The sequence below is a fragment of the Malus sylvestris genome, chromosome 6, assembly GCF_916048215.2.
Source record: "Malus sylvestris chromosome 6, drMalSylv7.2, whole genome shotgun sequence".
NCBI classification, from domain to species: Eukaryota; Viridiplantae; Streptophyta; class Magnoliopsida; order Rosales; family Rosaceae; genus Malus; species Malus sylvestris.
The window spans coordinates 12,637,237-12,664,587 of record NC_062265.1 but is presented as its reverse complement, the minus strand read 5'-3'; the positions used below and the strand labels follow the sequence as shown (position 1 = coordinate 12,664,587).

Sequence of the window (27,351 nt, the reverse complement as noted above, 5' to 3'; positions counted from 1 at the left end):
ATCTCCTCTATATATGTTTCAGTCTTTGTAAAGTGTTCTTTACTAAGATATACAACATCTCTAAATTTCACCTGGTATCAAAGCAAGAACCCTATGGCTCTGTTGTTTCCGTTGTGTGTTCCTCGTTTTTCTTTACACCAAGATGGTTGAAGACAATTCTTTTGAAGCTGAAAGCTCCTTGGCTACCTCAGCTCAGTCTGACATTGAAGTTAACCCCAACCAATGTCTCAGCTCCTTTTTTTTAATGAATTCAACTACCTTCCCTGGGCTTGGGCTATCTCTCTTGCACTAGGAGGAAGATCCAAGCTCAGTTATATCAATGGTGCTATGAAGGTACCTGAAACTACCTCTCCTACCTATGATTCGTGACTGTGTAAGGACCAATTGGTCATGTCTTGGTTACTTAATTCCATGGAGTGTAGAATTGCTTAAATATTCAGCTATTCAGAATCATCTATGTACCTATAGAAGCAAGTCCAAGAGATGTATGGCAACAAAAATAATGTTGCACGTGTGATAGGAGCATATTTATGCGACTGAGTTAGCTTGTTCTCATGCATTTATGTTGTTATTCCTTAGTAGCTTTAGTGTTTAAAGTCATTTTTGTGCAATTTCAGGTTCTAAGGACAAAGTATGCAAAAATGTGAATTTTGGAGCCTTTTGGAGAAATTTTGGGCTTGGAATAAATATCACATGCTTAGAATTAAGGGAATGGACGAAATTGAAGACCTAAAGATGAGGATTCCTACTTGAAGTAGGAAAGTTAAGCCAAGGTTTCCTATATTGGTTTGATCTTTCCTAAATCCTAAATGTCCCTAAGTTCCAGCAACATTGAAGGTTTCCTATGCATTTTAGGACACAAATTAAGGGTTCCTTGTACCATAACAAACCTTTGCCATGCACTCCATCCATGTTTAATTCTTGCATCAATCATCACTTCACTTTCACCTTTGAATCATTTCAACACCACTCCATTTTACCCATGCTTTGCATCATCACTTCACTTTCACCTTTGAATCATTTCAACACCACTCCATTTTACCCATGCTTTGCCTTGCACTTCCTCTATAAAAGGAAGTGTGTGTAACATAATTTCAGTTCATACTGGGTTAGATAATTCACTCCCATTTCAACACAACCTTCATCCAAACATATCCATTCATCTTCACATCCATTCCTCCATACAAACAAACCTTCAAACACTCACCAACACCTTGTGCCATAGCAAAGGAAGGGAAGAAAAGTGCTTGGACGTGCTTGCTGTCCAACTTGGATCATTGGAGCGTTTAGGTGTTTCCTTTCTTTTGTTTCTAATGTTTAAATTCATTTCCTTTCGTTTTGTTGTAAATATCAGTGGCTAAACCCCTCTTGGCTAGGGGTGATTTCAAAGCCATGATTATGTGTGCAATGTAATTTGATAAATTCCAGTTATGAACTCTTGAATCGTGAATGCAATTGGCTTAACTATTTGATTGATAACTTATTTGTATTTGTTAATTAAGGGTCAACACTTAATTGGCATGCATAAATTCATTGCTAGGATATAAGGAAGTTTCACATAATCGTTACAAACTTATATTCACATGGAGTGAAGGTCGCTTATAAACGATCGCGTTAAGTTCAATTCCTAGCATGAGTGACATGATGTCATAGTTGCAAGTGCTTTGTCAATGCTTATGATTTTCATTAAACATAATGATCTTTGATTGTATCTCTATTATGATGTCATGTAGGGAACTTTTGAAGAATGTTTTGGCTTGTCGAATGATGTCATCCAATCCAATAAAACAAGGAAAATCTGAGATTTAACTAGTGATGTCACAGTTTATTTGGAGCATTGTCGTTCATAATTGAATGAAGTAGTAACTGGAAATTAAGTTATCTGCATACATGTCATATGTGGAGAAAAAGCCTCTAGCTATCCCATCCATCATCTTATTTCTCAATTTTATTTTACAATCTGTCTAGTTTTTCATACTTGTTTGTTTGTTACAACTTCCTCCAAATCAAAACCCCCCTTTTAGTTTCTTCTTTCAAAGTGTTTCAAATCTGTTTTAATTTGTGTTTTTAAATGTTTTCATTTAAGTAAAAATCAATTTTCATCCAAAGTCATTCCTAGTGTCTAGTTTAAGTTTATTTGGTTGTTTTAAGCTGTTTTGAGTATTTTAAGTTTGCTTTGAGTCTTGTGAGTCCTGTTAAGTGTTTTTAAATTTAGTTTTATGTTTTTGAGTTAGTTTAGAGGTTATTAGCAAGCCCTCCTAATCCCCGGTCCAGAACGATCCCTACTTATACTTATACTACAATTGTCAAAAGAGGGTTAAATTTGCGTGTTAAGTTAATTTTCGCATCAACGTGTCTTCCAGCTTAAGAAAGACATATCAAGTTGATAGGAGCATATTTATGCGACTTAGTTGGCTTGTTCTTGTGCATTTATGTCGTGTTTCCTTAGTTATTTTAATGTTTAAAGTCATTTTCGTGTGTTTTCAGATTTTATGGACAAAGTAGGCAAGAAGATGCATTTTGGAGCATTTTGGAGCAAAATGGAGCTTGGAATGCCTGTCACATATTTGTGCCAAAGTGGATGGACGAATTTGAGAACTAAAGAGGCCAAGAATGTGAAGAATTATGGTCCAAAAGATGAAGAACTCAGCCCAAAAATTTGTCACCCCAACTTGCCTTCATTGCCATGCAAAACAACATAGAATTCCCTTTGGATTCCCATGCCATGCTTGATCACTCTTGTCCCCTACATAATTTCTGATTTCATGCTTCAATTCATTTAATTATTACACTTAATTGCTTGATACCTCTTGTTCCCTTCACCCACAAAATTTTATACAACTTTCACAACCATAACATGCACCAATTGATGCTTCATCATTCACATTTGGAATCCCATGCCTTGTGTACCACATGTTGCTGCACCTTTGACCCATTTATTGACACATTTTCACCTCGCTTTCCATCTCTATGCAATGTACACAATCATTCATGCCCCCTAGCTACAAGACCACTCCATTTTACCCTTCACACTTTGCATCATCACTTCATTTTCACCCTTGGACCATTGCACACCACATACACTCTTTGCCGTGCATTCTCCCTAGCCTAACCTGATTCTCTAAGGTTTTTGGGGCCTATATATACATGTTTACACCCCTTGGAAAAGGGTTCACACTCTCATATTCATCATTCATCACAGAAAATTCGTCCATACAACCTCTAGGTAGCAAAACACCCCAAAAACACCATTCTAGTGCCTAGAAAACATAACAGCCACTCCACCTTCTTCCACCCTCTTTGCCTAGTTCGCCACCACCCTCCAACCCTCAAACACTCCTCCACACTTACCCTAAACCTTTCCATACCATTCCCCATCCATTCTACATCATAAAACTACCCAAAAATCCGTCCACAAAGCAATCTGCCGCAAGCAAGCAAAGGAGAATTCTTGGATGCACTTGCTACCCAAGTTGGAGCATTTTAGGTGTTTTCTTTCCTTTGATTTTAATGTCTAATTTTATGTATCTTTGCTTTGTGAGTATGCGGAACTAAATCCCTCTTAGTTAGGGGGTGATTCGAAACCATGTTCATACTTACAATATGATTTGATTACATCCAGTTGTGATTCATAAGTTGTGAATTCAATTTACTTATCCGATCGTATAAGAAATGATTTGTGTATGTTGGTTGAGATTGCACGCTTAATTTTCATGCATGAATTTAACGCTAGAATATAAGGGAGTTTCACCTAATCGTTATGAACTTATATTCATAAGTAGTGAAGGTTGCTAGTCACAATCACGTTAAGTAAATTCTTGGCATAAGTTTCATGCAAATCATAGTAACGAATGCCTCGTCAATGCTTATGTTTTTCAAAGAACTTAATGATTCTTGCTTGTATCTCTATTATGCAATTCATGTAGGGAACTTGTAGGGAATGTTTTGGGTTGTCGTATGCAATCATCCAACCCAATAACTTGTGGAAAAACTGAGGGTTAATTAGTGCAATTCACGGTTAATTTGGGGCGTTGAGTATTCATAGCTTATCAAAAAGCAACTGGAAATCGTTTTGTATGCAAGTGTGACATGTGTGGAGAAGAACCTCCTAGCTAGCCCTCCATCCATAAGTTTCATTCAAATTCATTTTACAATCTGTTTTGATTCACTTAAATTTGTCTAAGAATTTGTTTACTTTGTTCTTGTCTTAATTTAATTATTTTCGTGCAAAATCAACCCCATCTTATTTCTTTGAGTCATATTAATTAGAACTTGTCTTAGATTATGTTTTTAAGTGTTTTAGTTCATTAGAAAACCAAAATTCGTCCAAGTTTGTGTTAGAGTCCCAAAACTGCCCAGATTGTGTGTTTAAGGTAGTTTTGAGTGTTTAGGGGCTGTTTTGAGTCTTTTGGTTTGTTTTAGTGTTTTAAAGTATAGTTTTGCATTCTTTGAGTCTAGTTAGTGTTTTAAACTTTGTGATAGGAGCATATTTATGCACCTTAGTTTAGCTTGTTCTTGTGCATTTATAGTGTTTTTGCTTAGTAAAGTAGTCTTTTAAGCTAGTTTTATGTGTTTTCAGGTTCTAAGGGCAAAGTATGCAAAAGAATGCATTTTGGAGCCTTTTGGAGCAAAGTTGAGCTTGGAATGGATGTCATATGCTTGGAGCCAAGAGGATGGACGAAATTGAAGATTTGAAGATGATGTTTCCTACTTGAACAAGGTTTCCTAGTCGAAGTAGGAAAGTGCCTAAGTGAAGATGGAATCCTAGTTGAATTAGGATTCCTAGTCAAAATGGGTTTCCTAGTTGAATTAGGATTCCTTAAAGATGAAGATTCCTACTCAAACAAGGTTTCCTACTTGAAGTAGGAAAGTTAAATCCAAATGGCATCAAGTTGCAGCTACAAAGAAGATTTCCAAGTCCAAGAAGGAGAAGGAATCCAGAATGAAGAAGGAATGACAAAGACAAGGTTTCCTAATCCTAATAGGCAAAGTTTCCAAATGCAATGAGGAGTCCTTATCCATTTAGGATACCTTATCCTTGTTCTAGAAACCTTATCCATCCTTGCCGTGAGTTTTCCTTGCATTAGAGGGTTTCTAGAAGCCCTAATCTGCCCTATCCTTTAAGTGCCGCACCTATCCCTTCTAGAAACCTGATTTCCTTGCCTTGCAAGGCCATCTAGAAGCCTTATCCACCTTATCCCTATCCAGCCGCACCTAGGACCCCTTTTCCCTTGCAAAATCTGATTGTTAGACCTATTTCCTTGTGGATTTGGGTTATCCAAGTCCATATCTGATTACCCTAGGGTTTTAAGTGCCTATATATACTCCTATTAACCCCTAAATCAGATCACCACTCACCACAATTCACAATTCACTCCAGAAATTCGTCCAAACTCTCTCCACATCTTTGCCGCACCATTCCCTTCCCCTAAACACTACTACATCCCTCCATAACCATGCATCCATACACCTAAGGTCCTAAACTAGTCCCTAGACCCTTTGCCGCACCAAGGAGGAGGAGAAGGAAGCTCGGAAGTTCATGCAATTCAAGTTCGCGTCGCTGGAATTTCTAGGTGTTTCTTTTCCTTTGATTTCAATGTTTAAATTCAATTCTCTTTGTTTTGTGCGTATGAGGAACTAAACCCCCCTTGGCTAGGGGAGGATTCGAAATACATGTTTATGCTTGCGTTATGATTTGATTACTTCTAATTGCATTTCATAAGTTGTGAATTCAATTTACTTATCTATGTGAATTACATTGATTTATGTGTGTTGGTTGAGAGTGCACGCTTAATTATTATGCATAAATTGAATGCTAGTATACAAGGAAATTTCACCTAATCGTTATGGAATTATATTCACAAGTAGTAAAGGTTGATGATCTCAATCGCGTTAATTAAATTCTTGGCATAAGTTTCATGCAATCATAGTAACAAGTGCTTCGTCAATGCTTATGGTTTTCATAGAACTTAATGATTCTTGCTTGTATCTCTATTATGCAATCATGTAGGGGACTTGTGGGGAATGTTTTGGGTTGTCGTATGCAATCATCCAATTCAATAACGTTAGGAAAATCTGAGGGTTAATTTAAGCGGAACTAATTAACTTGGGGCATTGAGAATTCATGGTTTATTGAAAAGCAATTGGAAATCGTTTTGTATGCAAGTATAACATGTGTGGAGATGAACCCCTTAGCTAGCCTTCCATTCACCCATTTAAATCAAATTCGTTTTTACAATCTGTTCTAATTTACAAAGTTTGTTTTGTTTTAAATTCGTCCAAAACCAATCCCCCTTTGTTTTAAAGTGTCAAATTAGTTAGTAAGTGTTTTACTTTGTGTTTTTAAGTGTTTTGATTCAAGTTAAAACCCAAATTCGTCCAATTTGGTGCTTAGTGTCCAAAACTGCCCAGATTGTGTTTTTAAGGCAGTTTTGAGTGTTTTGGTGCTGTTTTGAGTCTTTTGGTTTGTTTTGGTGTTTTAAAGTTTAGTTTTGCATTCTTTGAGTCTAGTTTAGTGTTTTAAACTTGTTTTTACATATTTGAGTCAGTTTTCAAGTGATTTTGCAATCCCTCCTAATCCCCGGTCTAGAACGATCCCTACTTACATACATTGCTACAATTGATAAAAAGAGGGTTTAATTTGAGTGCTTATATATTTCACATCAAATTTTGGCGCCGTTGCCGGGGATTAGCAACTTTGCTAATCTCTTGGATTGTTATTTTCGTTTTTCTTATTAGATCAGATTCTTATGTTATTTTGTTTCTTGTTTTAGGTACTTGTTTATGACTCGGAGTTCTAATCCGGTTCAAGAACATATTTTAGACTTTGACGACGATTTTGAGCGTGAGTTGGGACGAAAGAGGAAGAACCCAGAACCTAGTGAATCAAGTGCAAGTTCCGAGTCCGTTTCTGAAGTTGAAGAGGAAGTGGAAGACATGGCAGCGGACAACCGAACGATCAAGGAGCTTTCCGCTTCGGGATTGGATAATTCCGCACCTCTATGTATCCAATACCCTAGGGCGGCTCAGGATAAAACTGCCGAGTTCGAATTGAAGTCAAGCTTGTTACATCACATTCCGAAGTATCATGGGCTGTCCATGGAAGATCCAAACAAGCACTTGAAGGAGTTTGAAGTCGTTTGCTCAAGCATGACTCCGGTAAACGTGGACGGGAGTATATTGAAGATGAAGGCTTTCCCCTTTTCTCTTATGGAAAAGGCGAAGGATTGGTTATATGAATTAGCTCCCAGAACGGTCACATCGTGGGAGAGCATGAAACGGGCTTTCTTAGAAAAGTTTTTTCCAACCTCTCGAGTCATTCTCCTACGAAAAAGGATAAGTGGAATTTAACAAGAAGAAGGTGAGTCTTTTCCTACATACTATGAACGTTTTAAATCTCTTGTTGCTTCTTGTCCACAGCATCAAATGAAAGAGGAGCTTCTTCTGCAATACTTTTACGAGGGACTTCTACCAATCGAACGACAAATGCTAGATGCCTCGGCGGGAGGAGCATTGGTAGACAAGACCCCCACGGCAGCAAAGACTTTGATTGCCAATCGAGCGTTGAACGCTCAACAATACGAAGGTGTTGGACAAAGAGGCACCACACGGCAACACCAAGTGAACGAGGTAAGTGCCATAACCGAACTTCATAATCAAATGGCTAACCTTACTACTTTGCTTTCTCAGGTTGTGGAAGGGCCAAAAGTTCAAAATGTAAGTGCGTGTGGCGTATGTTCCATGCAAGGACACCTTACGGACAAGTGCCCACAACTGATTGAGAACGGAGGGTGGGAGACCCTAAATGCCGTGGGTTTTGGGCAGCAATACCAACAAAGGAATGATCCCTTTTCTAACACCTACAATCCCGGTTGGCGTGATCATCCAAATTTCAAATGGCGAGAATCCCAACAAGGCCAACAACAAAGCACATTTAGGCAACAACCCCCGGGTTTCTATCAAAAGCCATTTGCACCAACTCAACCCCAAGCACAACCCACCCAAAAATCAGGTTCGTCTATTGATAATGATCAAATTTTTAATTTACTAACTTCTATGGCGCAGGGAATGCAAAATAGGGACAAAAAGGTGGATGAGTTGGAGAAACAAGTAGGGCAAATTGCCGAGTTCATGAGGCAGTTTCGAGAGCAAGGAAGATTGCCTAGCTCAACCATTGCAAATCCGAAAGGAGGCTTTGAATCTGCCAAGGCAATCATGTTAAGAAGTGGGAAACAAGTAGGAACAACCCCACCACCATCCAAATCAGCCCCAAACAAGGTGGAGGAAGTGATAATTGAAGAGGAGGAACAAGGGTTGGCCACGGCAAGGAAAGATGTTCCTTTGCCGCAAGTCCCCATGGCTCCTAAGCCATCCAATCTGCCAAATAAAGGTACAATTGTGTCCAATTCCATTCCTACTAATGATTTTCCTTTGAATGTCCCCTTTCCTAGTAGGTTCAAGCAAACAAAGAAAGAAGAAGCTGAAAATGACATTCTAGAGACGTTCCGGAAAGTGCAAGTCAATATACCTCTCCTTGACGCAATTAAGCAAGTACCTAGGTACGCCAAGTTTTTGAAGGAACTATGTACAACAAGAAAGAGAATTTCAAACAAAGAGGTTGTCCAGGTAAGTGAGAATGTTTCCGCTGTTTTGCAAAGAAAATTACCTCCTAAATGCAAAGATCCGGGAAGTTTTACAATTCCATGTGTTATAGGCAATACTAAATTTGAACATGCTATGTTAGATCTAGGAGCTTCAATTAATGTCATGCCATACTCAATATATGCATCCATGAACTTAGGAGAGCTTAAAAACGATGGTGTTATAATTCAATTAGCCGATCGTTCTAATGCATATCCGAAAGGAGTTTTGGAAGATGTGTTGGTGCAGGTGGATAACTTGATATTTCCAGCGGATTTCTACGTTTTAGAGATGGAGGACTCACCAAATGTCACCCCATTGCCGATTCTACTTGGGAGGCCTTTCATGAAAACAGCACGCACCAAGATCGATGTGTTCAAAGGGACGTTGACAATGGAATTTGATGGGGAGATTATTAACTTTAACATTTCTGAAGCTATGAAATTTCCTAAAGATGATCATTCTTGTTTTTCTATTGATATATTGGATGAATTGGCGCAGGATTATCTTGATATGTTGGAGGACGATCCACTCGAAACAACAATTGCACAAGGATTTGGCACAGAACCCAACATGGCCGTACCTAAGGAGAAGCATGCCGAGCTTGTGGCTGCCTTGGAATCATTGCCAAAACATCATGGTAAGCTTTCTAACCCAATTCCAATTCCCGTTTCCACTAATACGTTGTTACCTTCTGTGATTCAGGCCCCCGTTCTTGAGCTTAAACCGTTGCCGGACCATTTAAAGTATGCATTCTTGGGAGAGGAAGAGACGTTGCCCATCATTGTCTCTTCATCACTCACGGCATTAGAGGAAGAAAAGTTGATTCGGGTGTTGAAAGAGCACAAAACAGCCATCGGATGGACATTGGCCGATATTAAGGGAATTAGCCCTACAACATGCATGCATCGCATATTTCTAGAGGAGGGGGCTAAACCAACTCGAGAGGCTCAACGCCGACTCAACCCTCCGATGATGGAAGTCGTGAAAAAGGAGATTATAAAGCTTCTCGACTGTGGAGTGATCTATCCAATCTCGGATAGCCGTTGGGTCTCACCGGTTCAAGTTGTCCCAAAGAAGTCCGGAGTCACTGTGGTGAAGAATGCCGAGGATGAGCTTGTGCCAACCCGTATTCAAACAGGTTGGAGAGTATGCATTGACTATAGGAAGCTCAACAACACCACAAGGAATGACCACTTTCCACTACCATTCATCGATCAAATGCTAGAACGGTTAGCCGGTCATTCTTTTTTTTGTTTTCTTGACGGTTATTCGGGATATAATCAAATTGTCATAGCTCCGGAAGACCAAGAAAAGACCACCTTCACGTGCCCATTTGGTACTTTTGCTTACCGCCGCATGCCATTCGGTTTATGCAATGCACCGGCCACGTTCCAAAGATGCATGGTAAGTATCTTTTCTGATTTTATTGAGAAGATTATTGAGGTATTCATGGATGATTTTAGTGTCTTTGGCGATTCGTTTGATGGTTGCTTGGCAAATCTCACATTAATCTTAAAACGATGCATGGAAACTAACCTTGTTTTAAATTGGGAAAAGTGTCACTTTATGGTAAAACAAGGCATAGTTTTAGGGCATATTGTTTCTGCAAGGGGAATTGAGGTTGATAAATCGAAAATAGATCTTGTACGCTACTTACCCTCTCCGACTTCGGTTAGAGAGGTTCGTTCGTTTTTGGGACATGCAGGATTTTATAGGCGATTCATCAAGGACTTTTCAAAGATTTCCACACCCCTATGCCGACTTCTCCAAAAGGATGTGACCTTCGACTTCAACGAGGAATGTGAAAAGGCGTTCAAACACCTCAAAAAGATGCTAACTTCGGCCCCCATCATTCGGCCACCAGATTGGAGCATTCCCTTCGAGCTTATGTGCGATGCATCCGATTATGCTCTAGGCGCTGTTTTGGGACAAAGGAAGGACAAACAGCCACACGTCATATATTATGCCTCTCGGACCTTGAACGATGCTCAATTGAACTACTCCACAACGGAAAAAGAACTCCTTGCCGTTGTTTTTGCTTTAGATAAGTTTCGTTCTTATTTACTTGGTACTAAAGTAATAATTTACACTGATCATGCAGCATTGAAGTACTTGCTCACAAAGAAGGAGGCTAAACCAAGGCTTATTCGATGGATGCTTCTTCTCCAAGAGTTCGATATCGAAATCCGAGACAAGAAAGGAAGTGAGAACGTTGTGGCTGATCACTTGAGCCGTTTGGTGCATGAAGAAGATGTCATACCTATTCCAGAGACATTCCTGGATGAGCAATTGATGTCCCTAAAGGTTAGTGCACCGTGGTATGCCGATATTGTTAATTTTTTGGTGTCAAAACGTATTCCAAGTGAGTTCACTAGGCACCAACGTGATAAACTTAGGCATGATGCACGGTTTTTTGTGTGGGATGATCCGTATTTATGGAAATTTTGCCCCGATCAGATTATACGTCGTTTTGTGCATGATTCTGAATGTCATTCAATTTTGAGTTTTTGTCACACTTATGCATGTGGAGGGCACTTTGGCACACAACGCACAGCCCTCAAGGTGTTACAATGTGGATTCTATTGGCCTAGTATTTTTAAAGATGCTAAAACTTTTTGCTTAACATGTGATAAATGCCAACGAATGGGTGGTATAAGTGCTAGGGACCAAATGCCGCAGGTTTCTATCCTAAATGTTGAAATTTTTGATGTTTGGGGTATTGATTTTATGGGTCCCTTCCCTTCATCGTATGGTTTCATGTATATTTTGCTTGCGGTTGATTATGTGTCGAAATGGGTGGAAGCCAAGGCCACCCTGACTAATGATTCTAAAGTGGTTGCAGATTTTATTAGAACTAACATTTTTGCAAGGTTTGGAATGCCACGAGTGATCATTAGTGATGGAGGGTCACATTTTTGCAATCGGACCATTGAAGCGTTATTGAGGAAATACAGTGTCACCCATAAGGTTTCTACACCTTACCATCCTCAAACGAATGGCCAAGCCGAGGTTTCCAACCGAGAGATCAAGCAAATACTTGAGAAGACAGTTGGGCCAACAAGGAAGGATTGGAGCTTACGGTTAGATGATGCACTTTGGGCGTATCGTACGGCGTACAAAACCCCCATTGGGATGTCCCCCTTCCGACTTGTCTATGGCAAGGCGTGCCATCTTCCCGTTGAATTGGAGCACAAAGCACTTTGGGCCATCAAGAAGTTTAACATGAACCTCGATGAAGCGGGAAGTCAAAGGAGATTGCAATTGAATGAGCTTGATGAGATACGGCACGAGGCGTACGATAATGCAAGCATTTACAAGCAAAAGACCAAAGCTTTCCATGACAACATGATCCGTGGGAAATCATTCTCAATTGGGCAGAAAGTGCTCTTGTTCAATTCCCGTTTACGTTTGTTTCCCGGTAAGTTACGTTCTAAGTGGATTGGACCGTTTGTTATTACTAATGTTTTTGTTCATGGTGCAGTCCAAATCCAAAGCTTGAAAACGGGACAAGAATTCAAGGTGAACGGGCATCGTTTGAAGCCCTATTATGACACCTTTGTGGAGCATGCCGTGGATGACATACCCTTGGATGCCGTGGGCCCTAGTAAGGAGTGAATGAGGTCTTCGTCCGGCTGTACGACGTTAAAGCAAGCGCTACTTGGGAGGCAACCCATGCATTCAACAAAGGAGGACATAGAGAGCACTCCAATTCCAGATTTGCGTTCCTAAACTCTTCTCTTTGTTGTTAACTTCGTTTCTGCTATGTTAGGTTGTTTAGAGGTTGTTTTGTTTGTTTGTTTGTTATTTGTGTGAGTCTATGCTTGAAACATTGAGGACAATGTTTGATTTAAGTGTGGGGGGGTAACCAAAGTGTTTTGATGCAAATTCGTAGGGTTTATCACTCATAATTTCAAATGTTGTTTCTTGCTGTTTTTAAGCCTTTTTAAGCTGTTTTGGTGTGTTTTAATGTATGTTGAGTCAAAAATCCGAAAATCCCATAAAAATTTGAAAAATTTGTTTTAAAAAACCCAAAAAGAGTCGTTTTTGTGTGTTTGTTTGTGTCTTAGGGTACCTTCCAACACAATGATGAGGATTCGGTTTGTAATTGCATGACGGTTAAAGAGAGTTATAAACATGGATAAAAGTTTGATTTACTCTTTGGTTTATGCTTGGTTGTGGTTATAACTTATGAATTCACATGTAATCATAAAGTAAAAAATCCGTTTTTGTAACATGTTTGAAGGAAGTAACTCAAACTAATGCTACAACCTTGTGAGACTTGAGCCTAAACGTTTATTTGGAGAGTTAAAATCTGTGCATTCTTTGTTTTCTAAAGTCGTTGCATGATCTCATTATTCTTTGCTTGGTTGCTACTTAGAAGGCGTTTCATCACTTAGAACCAAACACTAGAACTCATGCCCATTTCATTCAAAACATGTCATTGATTTGCATAACACATATTCAAGATTAAGTTGTGTAGTGTCCACCATAGCCCAAAAGCCGTATATCCCTATTCCATTATGTTTTGTAGGTTTTAACCCCGTTGAGCCTTGTTTAGCCTATGTTCTTTGTTAACCACATTATCCTCACCTAGCCTAGATTAGGACCATCCACACCCTTGTTCTTAAAACGTAGTAAAGCATAACGCAAGATGAATTCCTTTTGATCAATGTGTGCGGGAAACAAGTGTGGGGGAAGGATTAATGATATAGGGATGTGCCAAAGTCTTGAATGAGGCACGGCAAAGAAGAGAAAAAAATGAGAAAAGAAAGAAAAAAATTCGTGAAAAATAGAAAGAGAAAAGAAAAGTAGTGAAAAACATGCAAAATAGTTGAAATGCATGTGAAAAAGAGTTCCAAAGTGTTGTTTGTTGAAGAAAGGGTCCAAAGAGTTGCATTCGGCCCTAATTGATTGTTTGAGTCTTCCCTTCTGTTTTGAATTTGATTTCGGCATGCTAAAGTGAATTCTAAGTTTCGATTTCCATACTTTGCTTACTATTGTTTTAAAGAACGTTTGTTTTCCATATCCGTTTTTGTTAGCCAATACCTTAAGCCCCGTTATAACCCTTAACTTTAATCTTGAGTGTTGTGTATTTCAATTTGTGGAGTTTAAAATTGGTATGAGCATATGGTGTCACTGATTCTCGCATCTAAGTAGTAGCATTCCATTCATGAGATCATATTTATAAACATGTTATTAACTCCGGAAATTGCTTTCTTTGTTATACATATATGTGAGCATTCGTTTTTATTGTTACATCAATCTTCTCACATATAACTAGTGTAGGGTGTGTAGTTAGAAAATCTGAGTGAAAATAGAATGCATATCTAGTAAGGAATTGAGGGATTCTCTAAGGCATGTTACTACATTCAAAACATTGTTTTAATTGGTTAAATGTGAACTAGTAAGTAGTGACTATGATTAAGTATGGGCTTAAGTGTAAAGATGGTTAAAATCTGTGGGAATGATGATTTTTAACATGTCATGTCCATTGGAAATCCCTGAGGCGATTGTTGGAAGGTTTAGGTTGTTTTACTTGTTTTATTTCGTTTTGTTCTTTAGTTTCGTTTTGTTTTGCTCGAGGACTACCAAAAGCTAAGTGTGGGGGAATTTGATAGGAGCATATTTATGCGCCTTAGTTTAGCTTGTTCTTGTGCATTTATAGTGTTTTTGCTTAGTAAAGTAGTCTTTTAAGCTAGTTTTATGTGTTTTCAGGTTCTAAGGGCAAAGTATGCAAAAGAATGCATTTTGGAGCCTTTTGGAGCAAAGTTGAGCTTGGAATGGATGTCATATGCTTGGAGCCAAGAGGATGGACGAAATTGAAGATTTGAAGATGATGTTTCCTACTTGAACAAGGTTTCCTAGTCGAAGTAGGAAAGTGCCTAAGTGAAGATGGAATCCTAGTTGAATTAGGATTCCTAGTCAAAATGGGTTTCCTAGTTGAATTAGGATTCCTTGAAGATGAAGATTCCTACTCAAACAAGGTTTCCTACTTGAAGTAGGAAAGTTAAATCCAAATGGCATCAAGTTGCAGCTACAAAGAAGATTTCCAAGTCCAAGAAGGAGAAGGAATCCAGAATGAAGAAGGAATGACAAAGACAAGGTTTCCTAATCCTAATAGGCAAAGTTTCCAAATGCAATGAGGAGTCCTTATCCATTTAGGATACCTTATCCTTGTTCTAGAAACCTTATCCATCATTGCCGTGAGTTTTCCTTGCATTAGAGGGTTTCTAGAAGCCCTAATCTGCCCTATCCTTTAAGTGCCGCACCTATCCCTTCTAGAAACCTGATTTCCTTGCCTTGCAAGGCCATCTAGAAGCCTTATCCACCTTATCCCTATCCAGCCGCACCTAGGACCCCTTTTCCCTTGCAAAATCTGATTGTTAGACCTATTTCCTTGTGGATTTGGGTTATCCAAGTCCATATCTGATTACCCTAGGGTTTTAAGTGCCTATATATACTCCTATTAACCCCTAAATCAGATCACCACTCACCACAATTCACAATTCACTCCAGAAATTCGTCCAAACTCTCTCCACATCTTTGCCGCACCATTCCCTTCCCCTAAACACTACTACATCCCTCCATAACCATGCATCCATACACCTAAGGTCCTAAACTAGTCCCTAGACCCTTTGCCGCACCAAGGAGGAGGAGAAGGAAGCTCGGAAGTTCATGCAATTCAAGTTCGCGTCGCTGGAATTTCTAGGTGTTTCTTTTCCTTTGATTTCAATGTTTAAATTCAATTCTCTTTGTTTTGTGCGTATGAGGAACTAAACCCCCCTTGGCTAGGGGGGGATTCGAAATACATGTTTATGCTTGCGTTATGATTTGATTACTTCTAATTGCGTTTCATAAGTTGTGAATTCAATTTACTTATCTATGTGAATTACATTGATTTATGTGTGTTGGTTGAGAGTGCACGCTTAATTATTATGCATAAATTGAATGCTAGGATATAAGGAAATTTCACCTAATCGTTATGGAATTATATTCACAAGTAGTAAAGGTTGATGATCTCAATCGCGTTAAGTAAATTCTTGGCATAAGTTTCATGCAATCATAGTAACAAGTGCTTCGTCAATGCTTATGGTTTTCATAGAACTTAATGATTCTTGCTTGTATCTCTATTATGCAATCATGTAGGGGACTTGTGGGGAATGTTTTGGGTTGTCGTATGCAATCATCCAATTCAATAACGTTAGGAAAATCTGAGGGTTAATTTAAGCGGAACTAATTAACTTGGGGCATTGAGAATTCATGGTTTATTGAAAAGCAATTGGAAATCGTTTTGTATGCAAGTATAACATGTGTGGAGATGAACCCCTTAGCTAGCCTTCCATTCACCACTACTACAAAATAGAGCTTTTATGACACTTATTAAAAATTTTAATGACATTTTTTTATTAAAAACGTTATTAAAATAAATCGATGACGCAACTAAAAAAACCAACGGGAAAGATTTATAAACGCAACTAAAATAAAAGACTGGTATGCAAATTCATCAAAACTTCCCAACCCTCACGACTCATTTGCTCCACTACCCAACCCACTCCCAGTCTCCCAGTCCCAGGCCAACTCCCAGATAGAGAATGAAATATCAACCCTCACGACTCATGGCGGAAGACTCCCTGTCTTTCTATCTCTCCCTGTCTTTCTCTCTCTGGGACGCCCAGAGTCTTCATCACAGAGTCTTCATCACGAACACTCACTGTCTTTCTATCTCTCCCTCTCTTTCTCTCTTTCTCTGGGACGCCCAGCCTTCATCAACCAGATTGATTGTCTTCCCCAAATTTCACTCAAAACCTAATTGTGTAAGGTAAGTTTGTTGGAATGGTTATGGGTTTTCTAGAAAATAATTTATATATTAATCTCTTTTGTGAAGTTGTATGGATTATTTGGAGCTATGTGGCTGGACAGATTTTAGTTTAGCCTTGTCATTTGCTAAAGTAGTTGTTGTACAAATTGTAGTTGAGATTGATTATTTGATTTGATTTGGTTAGTCATTGGCATGATCGTTGTTTTTTTTTTTTTTTTTTTTAATAACTTTGTCATCCCCTTAATACCAATTCTGAATTAGATTAACTATTACTTTTATCTTCTTGTTTTTTTTTTAATCTTTAGATTGTGTGTTCTTGTGGGAGTTGGTGCTTATAGCACACCACATGTTTGATAAAACTCCTCACAAGCTCTGTTTATGGTCTTATGTGACATATGAACTGGACATAATAACTCGTGTTGGCTAATAGCAGTATGGTGTCTATCAATGCATTCAATTGTTTGTAGGTAGACAGACACACATATCTAACCCACAAGTGCACATTGGATAAATGAGCTTTATGTTCAGTTTGTCTTGAATTCACTCTCGTCTATTTATACGCTGCTATACACACACACATATGTACATGCAAATCTATGTGCACACACACAATACGTGACCTTTGGCTTGCATTTACTATAGCTGTAAATAATTCAAGAAGTAATAAATTCTTTTTTATCTTTAGCCTGCATTTACACACACATACGTACTTGACCTTTGGCTTGCATTTACAATCTGTTTTAGATGGATAAATCTTGGATGTCTATGGATAGAAGATCACAAATGTATTCTGAAGGGGTTGAAAACTTTTTGAATTATGCGATGCTTCACGCTACTGATATTAACTACATACGTTGTCCGTGCCTAAAATGTGGTAACATTAAATCAAGGACGGTTAAAGAGATAAGAGAGGATCTCTTTTTCAATGGTATAGATCAAAGTTATTGTACATGGTATTGGCATGGAGAAGCTGTTCCAGATAGTAAGAATGAGAAAATGAGTAATCGGGAAGAAATAGTTGAAGATAACATTATCGGGATGGTGGAAGCAGCTTATGATCATTTTGCGTCAAATCCTAAACAATTTGAGAAGTTGTTAGAGGATGCAGAGAAGCTTGTATACCCTGGTTCAAACTTCACAAAGTTATCAACCTTGGTCAGATTGTACAATATAAAAGCAAAGAATGGGTGTAGTGATAAACTATTTGCAGATTTACTAGAATTTTTAGGAGTTTTGCTCCCACAGAAGAATGAAATACCCCCCTCTGTGTATGAAGCAAAAAAAACATTGTTTTCTCTCGGAATTGAGTACGAAAAAATACATGCATGCCCCAATGATTGCATCCTATATAGGAAAGAGCATTTAGATGCAATTGCATGTCCTACATGTGGTTTTTCTAGATGGAAAGTAGTAAAGGTAAGGAACATTGTGTTTTGACTTTAAATTAATCTGACTAACTTACATTTTATTCTTTTTTATTTGTATATGCAGTGCCCTTTGCAAGAAGGAACTGTAGAATGTGGATATTATGTGATGAAATACATGAAGGAAATCATTAATGATCCAAACTGCTCAATTATTACCAAGGTTAGTACTACTATTACAAAGAGCACTTAAGCGGGTGTATTCGCTACTATCTTATTAGTATTAGTTCTTTGTAGGTAATTTATAGTTCAGGCAAATTAATTTACAGCTAACCATGGTTTTTACTCAAATCATTGGCAACCCATGAAGGAAATCGGCATAACTGAACTAAATTACTTGAATGTTCACACTATTGATGATGAGATGGATTGTTGTTAGCGTGATTTGTAGTGTTTAATTAAAGTTAATTACAATAGAAATTGGAACTTTTGAATCTTCCAAAAGATGCCCAATTGGATTTTAGCTCTTCAAAACCATCCTAGGTATTCGTGTATTGAGTTGATTCAAGTCATCAATGAGTTTGTTTTTTTTTTCTTGTCTGGATTCAGATTCTAATTCTTGATTTTTTTTTTTTGTCTTCAATAAAATTGTAATGCTAGTCTATCTTTTGTTTACGTTTGAATGTGATAAATAAATAGGTTCAGAGCTGATTTTGTTAAGCCATGTTGTGTTTGAGCTTGGTGTTATTTACCATCAAGATGAGGCCTTTAAAGTTTAAATCTTTTGCTAGACCGCTTGACGTTTTATTAGCTCTATACCAAGTGGAAAAAAAAAAAACACATTAGCGAAAAATACGACTAGAGAACCCTTGTTCTTTCTGGGCTAGTTGATGCTAATTGACCACCTCCTTATTAGTTAAATGATTGAAATTAGTTTTTGTCCTGACATGTTCTCTTTGGTTGTGATTTGTTGCAGTTCAAAGAAAAAGCTACATACACTCAACATGAAATTGATGCGTTAAGAATAGAGTGGGCTGAGTATGTTGATGACTTCATCCCAATAGATGAAACACTAGATTAGCTGGTTTGTGAAATTTTAAATTAAGTGAACTTATAGTTTTATTTTAGTAGGAAACTCTACACATTATATTGTCTTTTGTAATACTTTGGTAGTGGATGAATTACAAATTTATGAAGCAATACTGTTTAATTTGAGGTAAATATCTTGCTTCTTGGATGAATTATGTAAGTCTTCTTATATGTCATCATACATATTTTAGGACATGTATTGAATCGTTTATGACACGCTTTGTGTGTCGTTGGTAATATTCAATGACACTGCAGTGCTATGGTAAATGACGCTATACAGATGTCATGTTTACTATACCATGACGCTCATTCCTCTGTTTATGACACATATTCTGCATCTCAAATTGAAATAGATGACACGCGTTTTTAATTCAATGACGCTTGTTAGGTGTCTCTAAAAGCTATACACGACACTGTGTGTATGTCATGATTAGTATATCATGACGCTTATTCCTATGTTTATGACACTTATTTCATGTCTTAAATGGTAATAGATGACACAAGTTCTTAATTCAATGACGCTTGTTAGGCGTCCTTAAAAGTAATACATGACATTCTTTCAACGTCATTAAAAATATCTTTAATGACACCCACAAAGATGACGCTAAACCCTTGTGTCATTAAACTTTTAACATGACCCATAAAATGCGTCATGTATGTAAAAATTTGTAGTAGTGCACCCATTTAAATCAAATTCGTTTTTACAATCTGTTCTAATTTACAAAGTTTGTTTTGTTTTAAATTCGTCCAAAACCAATCCCCCTTTGTTTTAAAGTGTCAAATTAGTTAGTAAGTGTTTTACTTTGTGTTTTTAAGTGTTTTGATTCAAGTTAAAACCCAAATTCGTCCAATTTGGTGCTTAGTGTCCAAAACTGCCCAGATTGTGTTTTTAAGGCAGTTTTGAGTGTTTTGGTGCTGTTTTGAGTCTTTTGGTTTGTTTTGGTGTTTTAAAGTTTAGTTTTGCATTCTTTGAGTCTAGTTTAGTGTTTTAAACTTGTTTTTACATATTTGAGTTAGTTTTCAAGTGATTTTGCAATCCCTCCTAATCCCCGGTCTAGAACGATCCCTACTTACATACATTGCTACAATTTATAAAAAGAGGGTTTAATTTGAGTGCTTATATATTTCACATCACTTTGTTTTTACGTTTTCAAGTCAGTTTCCAAGTGATTTAGCAATCCCTCCTAATCCCCGGCCTAGAACGATCCCTACTTACATACTTTACTACAATTGATAAAAAGAGGGTTTAATTTGTGTGCTTATATATTTCGCATCAAATTTTTGGCGCCGTTGCCGGGGATTAGCAACTTTGCTAATCTCTTGGATTGTTTTCTTTCGAATTATTGTATTTTGTTTAAGTTTCTGTTTAAGTTGCTGATTTGTTTTGTTTTCTTTGTTTTTAGGTACTAGTTTATGACCCGTAGCTCACAACCTGTTCGTGAGCATATCTCCGACTTTGACGGTGATTTTGAGAGGACTTTGAGAAGGAAAAAGAAATTGCAAGAGTCTAATCCTCCTAGTCCCGAGCCTGAATTAGAAGAGCAAGAAGTTGAGGTTGAAGAGAAGGCCACGGCACAAGTGGGTGGAGAAGAGCAAGGTATAGCCATGGACAACTGTACGCTCAAGGAGCTTGCCGCCTCGGGTTTGGATAATGCCGCACCATTGTGTATCCAATATCCCATGGCTGCTCAAGGTAAAACCGAAGAGTTCGAGTTAAATTCAAGTTTGCTCCACCACATTCCAAAGTTCCATGGGCTGTCCATGGAGGATCCGAACAAACATTTGAAAGAATTTGAAGTGGTGTGCTCAAGTATGACTCCGGTTACCGTTGACGGAAGTATTTTAAAGATGAAGGCTTTTCCATTCTCTTTAATGGACAAAGCCAAGGATTGGTTATACGAGTTGGCTCCCAGTACAGTTACATCTTGGGAGAGTATGAAGAGGGCGTTTCTGGAGAAGTTTTTCCCAACTTCTCGCATCATTCTTCTTCATAAAAAAATAAGTGGAATTCAACAAGATGGAGGTGAGTCTTTTCCTACATATTATGAACAATTTAAATCACTTGTTGCTTCTTGTCCACAACATTAGATGAAGGAGGAATTGCTTTTGCAATACTTCTACGAAGGGCTCCTACCACTAGAACGTCAAATGCTCGATGCCTCGGCGGGTGGAGCATTGGTAGACAAAACGCCCATGGCTGCAAAAATCTTGATTGCTAATCGAGCGTTGAACGCTCAACAATACGAAGGTGTAGGCCAAAGAGGACCCCCACGGCAACAAGTGCATGAGGTAAGTTCCACTTCCAATATTCAATCTCAGTTAGCTAATCTTACTTCTCTTGTTTCACAGATAGCCGAGGGAATGAAGATTCAAGGATCCATGGTGTGTGGCGTATGTTCTATCCAAGGACATGCATCCGAAAAGTGTCCTCAACTCATTGAGAATGGTGGATAGGAGAGCGCTAATGCCATTGGGTTTCAAAGCCAAAATCAGCCAAGACATGATCCATATTCCAACACGTATAATCCGGGGTGGAGAGACCATCCAAACTTCAAATGGAGAGAGCCACAACAAGCCCAACCACAAGGAGGCTTTAGGCAACAACCCCCGGGCTTCTACAACAAACCATACGCACCCCCTCAAGTCCAACCACAATCTGCCCCAAATACTTCAGGTAATGCTTTGGATAATGATAGACTTGTTAAGTTACTAACCACTTTGACTAATAGGCAAGAAAATCAAAACAAAAGAGTGGACCAACTAGAGAAACAAATGGGGCAGATTGCCGAGGTTGTTGGGCAGATTAGAGACCAAGGAAGGCTTCCTAGATCTACCATTCCAAACCCGAAGGGAGGCTTTGAAAGTGCAAAGGCCATACTCTTGAGAAGTGGAAAAGAGATTGGGGCAGGTTCTTCATCAAAAAACAGGTCACAAAGAGGATGAAAAACTTCAATTTGAAGAGGAGGAAGCAAGCCCACTCACGGCAAACGTGGGAGCACCTTTGCCGCAAGTTTCTAATGTCCCCAATCTGTCCAAATCGGCCAATAAAGGTAAGAATGTGTCAAATTCGGTTCCTACTAATGTTTTTCCTTCGAATGCTCCTTTTCCTAGTAGGTTTATGTAAATAAAGAAGGAGGAAGCTGAAAAGGACATCCTTGAGACATTTAGGAAAGTTCAAGTAAACATACCTTTGTTGGATGCAATCAAGCAAGTCCCGAGGTACGCCAAGTTTTTGAAGGAATTGTGCACCACTAGGAAGAGGATGGCGACTAAGGAAGTGGTAAAGGTAGGTGAGAATGTCTCCGCCATCTTGCAACGCAAACTACCCCTTAAATGCAAAGATCCAGGTAGCTTTACAATTCCGTGCGTCATTGGTAACACTCGTTTCAAATCTGCCATGCTAGATTTAGGAGCCTCTATAAATGTTATGCCATACTCCATTTATGTATCTATGAACTTAGGTGAGTTGAAACATGATGGTGTAATCATACAATTGGCCGATAGATCTAACGCTTATCCAAAATGAGTGTTGGAAGACGTTTTGGTGCAGGTTGATCATTTAGTCTTCCCAGCAGATTTTTATGTGCTCGAAATGGATGAATCGGATCATGCTCCTTCATTGCCCATACTCCTTGGAAGGCCATTCATGAAGACGGCCCAGACGAAAATTGACGTGTATAGTGGAACGTTGTCCATGGAATTTGATGGGGAAGTTGTTAATTTTAATCTTTCTGAGTCCATTAAGTACCTTAGTGAGGACCATTCATGTTTCTCTATTGATATAATTGACTCTTTGGCGCAGGGATATCTTGAAGATTTGAATGACGATGCGCTTGAAAAAGTCATTACACGAGGAATGGAACTCACAAACAAGGGGGCAGATTCTAGGGCAACCCACGGCATACATGGACTAGACCATGCCGTGCCCCCTAGTGATGAAATTTTTGAGTTGGTTGCTGCCCTTGAGTCACTACCTAAGCATGGTGGTAAGTCTCCTAACTTTGATTCCATTCCAATTTTGACTAACAAGTTGCTTCCATCCATCGTTCAGGCACCCATACTTGATCTCAAACCCCTACCAAGCCATTTGAAGTACATCTTTTTGGGGGAAAACGAGACACTACCTACCATCATCTCCTCATCCCTCACGGCACAAGAAGAGGAGAAACTAGTTCGAGTTTTGAAGGAGTTCAAATCTGCCCTAGGTTGGACATTGGCCGATATTAAAGGTATAAGCCCTACGACTTGTATGCATCACATATTTCTTGAGGAGGGGGCCAAACCAACTAGAGAGGCTCAACGCCGTCTTAACCCTCCGATGATGGAAGTGGTGAAAATGAGATAATCAAACTTCTAGATTGTGGGGTGATTTCTTATACCCTCCGATAGCCGTTGGGTTTCACCTATCCAATGTGTACCCAAGAAATCTGGAGTGACGGTTGTGGAGAATGCGGAGAATGAGCTTGTGCCCACCCGAATTCAAACCGGTTGGCGAGTGTGCATTGATTATAGGAAGCTAAATGCAACCACAAGGAAAGATCACTTCCCATTGCCATTCCTAGATCAAATGCTAGAAAGGTTAGCAGGTCATTCCTTTTATTGCTTTCTTGATGGATACTCTGGTTATAATCAGATTGTTATTGCCCCGGTTGATCAAGAAAATACCACTTTTACTTGTCCCTTTGGAACGTTTGCATATCGACGCATGCCATTCGGTTTGTGCAATGCTCCTGCCACGTTTCAAAGGTGTATGGTTAGCATCTTTTCTGATTATGTTGAGAGGATTATTGAGATATTCATGGATGATTTTAGTGTGTTTGGTAATTCCTTTGATAATTGCTTGGATAATCTCACTTTAATCTTGAAACGTTGTGTTGAAACAAACCTTGTGTTAAATTGGGAGAAATGCCATTTTATGGTTAAACAAGGTATTGTTTTGGGTCATATTATCTCTGAACGTGGAATTGAAGTTGATAAGTCTAAAATAGATCTTGTACGCTACTTACCCTCTCCCACTTCGGTGAGAGAGGTTCGTTCTTTCCTTGGTCATGCAGGATTCTATAGACGATTTATCAAGGATTTTTCCAAGATTGCACAACCCCTATGCCGTCTCCTACAAAAGGAAGTGCCTTTCGAGTTCAACGAGGTGTGTGAGCAAGCATTCAAGCATCTTAAGGACCTCCTCACCACGGCACCCATCATAACTCCCCCGGATTGGTCCATTCCCTTTGAATTGATGTGTGATGCATCGGATTATGCATTTGGAGCTGTTTTGGGTCAAAGAAAGAATAAACAGCCACATGTTATTTATTATGCTTCACGCACTTTGAATGATGCTCAGTTGAATTATTCTACAACCGAAAAAAGAACTCTTGGCGGTTGTATTTGCTTTAGATAAATTTAGATCATATCTAATTGGTACTAAAGTTATTGTTTTCACTGACCATGCAGCCTTGAAGTACTTGTTCACCAAGAAAGAAGCTAAACCTAGACTCATTCGTTGGATGCTTCTACTTCAAGAGTTTGACATCGAAATCAAGGACAAGAAGGGGAGTGATAATGTTGTTGCCGACCACCTAAGCAGGTTGGTGCGTGAAGAAGAGGATCTTCCCATCTCCGAAACATTTCCGGATGAACAACTCTTGTCCGTTTAGGTAAGTGCTCCTTGGTACGCAGATTTGGTGAATTATTTGGTGACTAAACAAGTTCCTAGCACCCTAAACAAATTCCAACGTGATAAACTTAAAAAGGATGCTAGATTTTATGTTTGGGATGACCCATACTTGTGGAAATATTGTTCAGATCAGGTTCTAAGAAGATGTGTGCATGAATCAGATTTTCACTCAATTTTAAGTTTTTGCCACACATATGCATGTGGGGGTCACTTTGGAACCCAAAGGACAGCTTTTAAGGTTCTTGAATGTGGTTTTTATTGGCCTACTTTGTTTAAAGATGCTAGAACCTTTTCTTTAACATGTGATCGATGCCAAAGGACAGGTAATATTGGCCAAAAAGATCAAATGCCGCAGGTACCCATCTTTGTTGTTGAAATCTTTGATGTTTGGGGTATCGATTTTATGGGTCCTTTTCATTCATCTTTTGGTTTCACTTACATATTACTTGCCGTTGATTATGTTTCCAAGTGGGTGGAAGCGAAAGCCACTCAAACTAACGATTCTAAAGTTGTGGCAGATTTTGTGAAAACTAATATCTTTTCTAGGTTTAGGATGCCTAGGGTGCTAATCAGTGATGGCGGGTCTCATTTTTGCAACCGTACCATTGAGGCATTACTCAAGAAGTACCATGTGACGTATAAGGTCTCCACACCTTACCACCCCCAAACCAATGGCCAAGCCGAGGTGTCGAATCGTGAGATCAAACAGATTTTGGAGAAGACCGTTGGGCCAAATAGAAAAGATTGGAGCTTACGGTTGGATGATGCACTATGGGCGTATCGAACGGCTTACAAGACCCCCATTGGTATGTCTCCTTTTCGACTTGTGTATGGTAAGCCATGCCATCTTCCCGTGGAATTAGAACATAGAGCTCATTGGGCCATCAAGACCTTCAATTTGAATGTGGACCAAGCCGGAATTCATCGAAAGCTTCAATTGAGTGAACTTGATGAGATAAGGCATGAAGCTTATGAGAATGCTAGAATTTACAAATAGAAGACCACGACATTCCATGATAAGATGCTTCGAGGCAAGACTTTCGAAATTGGGCAGAAAGTGTTGTTGTTCAACTCCCGCCTTCGTCTATTCCCTGGTAAGTTACTTTCCAAGTGGGTTGGCCCGTTTGTTGTTACTAATCTTTTTGTGCATGGTGCAGTCCAAATTAAGAGCTTGAGAACCGGGCAAGAATTCAAGGTGAATGGACATTGCTTGAAGCCATACTACGAGCACTTTGTGGAGCATGTTGTGAAGGAGATCCCACTGCATGCCATGGGTTCCAAGGAGAAGTGAAGGTGTTCATCGTCCGGCTGGAAGACGTTAAAGCAAGCGCTTTAAGGGAGGCAACCCATTTATTCTGCTTGATTGTCAATTTTATTACTTGTTTAATTATTTTTGGTTGTGACTTTCTATTTTGAAACATTAACAAATATGCAAAGGATTTTAACATTAAACTTCATGGAAATGAACAGGAAACTGGGAAATAAAGAAACATAGCATAATACAAGAGGGAGCCTTCACAAAGGCTGCGTGGGAGAGGTTGCAGTAGTCGGCGGAGTCTCAGCAGTCGATGGGGCCACGGAAGGAGGAGGTATCAGAGGTTGATCAGTTGGAGCTTCACTACGCGATGCCACCCTAGAAGACGAAGGCAGATGCTGTTGGAACAAACCCACAAACCTCCGGTGATCAAGTAAAATCTGACCATCAGTTTCCTGTAGCTGGTCAATTTTCCTCTTCATGTTTGTGGCATAATTGTGTGCAAGCTTGTGCAATTGTTTATTTTTATGCTTGAGTCTTCTAATCTCCTCTTTGAGACTCTGTATTTCAGCCGCCAACGATTCAACGTGACGGGTTCGAGCAAATAGGCGTTGGGCCATGTTGGACACAGAACCCGCACACTGCACGCTAAGAGCCAGAGACTCCTTAACCGCCAATTCATCAGACCGTCTAGCGAGCAGTCTGTTATCTTTGGGGGTGACAAGGTTCCGGGCCACCACCGCAGCGGTCATGTCATTTTTCATCACCGAATCCCCAACGGTAAGAGGACCAGTAGGGGATATGAGGGACGGGCGCCATATGTTGTCTGGAGAAGGAGGGGCTGCTCCTTCACCAAGGTTCAAGTCAAAACGACGGTCGGAAGGGCCAGACATTTTTCAGAGGTGTTAAAGAAAGAGGAGATCGGACAAGTCAAGATCGTAGAAGTGCAAAACGGGAGTTTTTACAGGCAGAAATTCAAGAGTGCTTTGAACGTCCTGCATACCTCTATAAAAATCAGCACGTGATGGGATTTCAGAGATCGAAGAGGTGAGCTCAGAAATCGAAGAAGCCATTCGGAGATCGAAAAGGCGCCAGCTTTCTCAAAAGTTGAGCTTGCTCACAAACCACCAATTCCAGATACCGAAGAGTGTCAACTGTCTCAGCCTCGTCAGCACCCATCACACGCAACTCAACTTTGCGAAAATTACGGGCAGTCTGACGAAACACCGATTCTAACCATCTGTCTCTCTCAGCCTCGTCAGCACTTGTCACATGCAATCTCTGCCCTCAACGAAGCTCAGAACTCGAAGCGTAAATTCCGGATATTAAAGAAGCCTCTGCTTTATCGAGACGTGTCAGCATCTGTCAATTTGCACATCTGCGTTGTGTAAATCACGCGCAATCTGTCAAAAATTTTTGGAGAAGCGGAATGCACGTGAAAACTACTGTTAAATTATCCCAGGCTTGCCGACACGAGTAATGGAACAATGCTTTCCCAGCCATTAAG

The 27,351-nt window shown here is 39.3% G+C and overlaps 1 protein-coding gene across 1 annotated transcript; it reads left to right on the top strand.

Annotated features, from left to right (window-relative positions):
• The first annotated feature begins 142 nt into the window (after positions 1–142).
• On the top strand, positions 143–12,397 carry LOC126625454 (uncharacterized). The gene is made up of 5 exons (XM_050294545.1): positions 143–224; positions 9,902–10,232; positions 10,347–11,046; positions 11,344–11,672; positions 11,706–12,397. Exons 1-5 carry the CDS (start codon positions 143–145, stop codon positions 12,256–12,258), a joined length of 1,995 nt encoding a protein of 664 aa, XP_050150502.1. The 3' UTR covers positions 12,259–12,397.
• Positions 12,398–27,351: the final 14,954 nt, after the last annotated feature.

Excerpts from the sequence above, each read along its gene's own strand:
- LOC126625454 (XM_050294545.1), top strand. The coding sequence starts at position 143 with ATGGTTGAAGACAATTCTTTTGAAGCTGAAAGCTCCTTGGCTACCTCA. Across the intron at positions 225-9,901 it reads TGAAGTTAACCCCAACCAAT|TTGACGGTTATTCGGGATAT; the intron begins GTCTCAGCTCCT and ends TTTTTTGTTTTC. Across the intron at positions 11,047-11,343 it reads GTGATAAACTTAGGCATGAT|ATTTTTGATGTTTGGGGTAT; the intron begins GCACGGTTTTTT and ends CTAAATGTTGAA.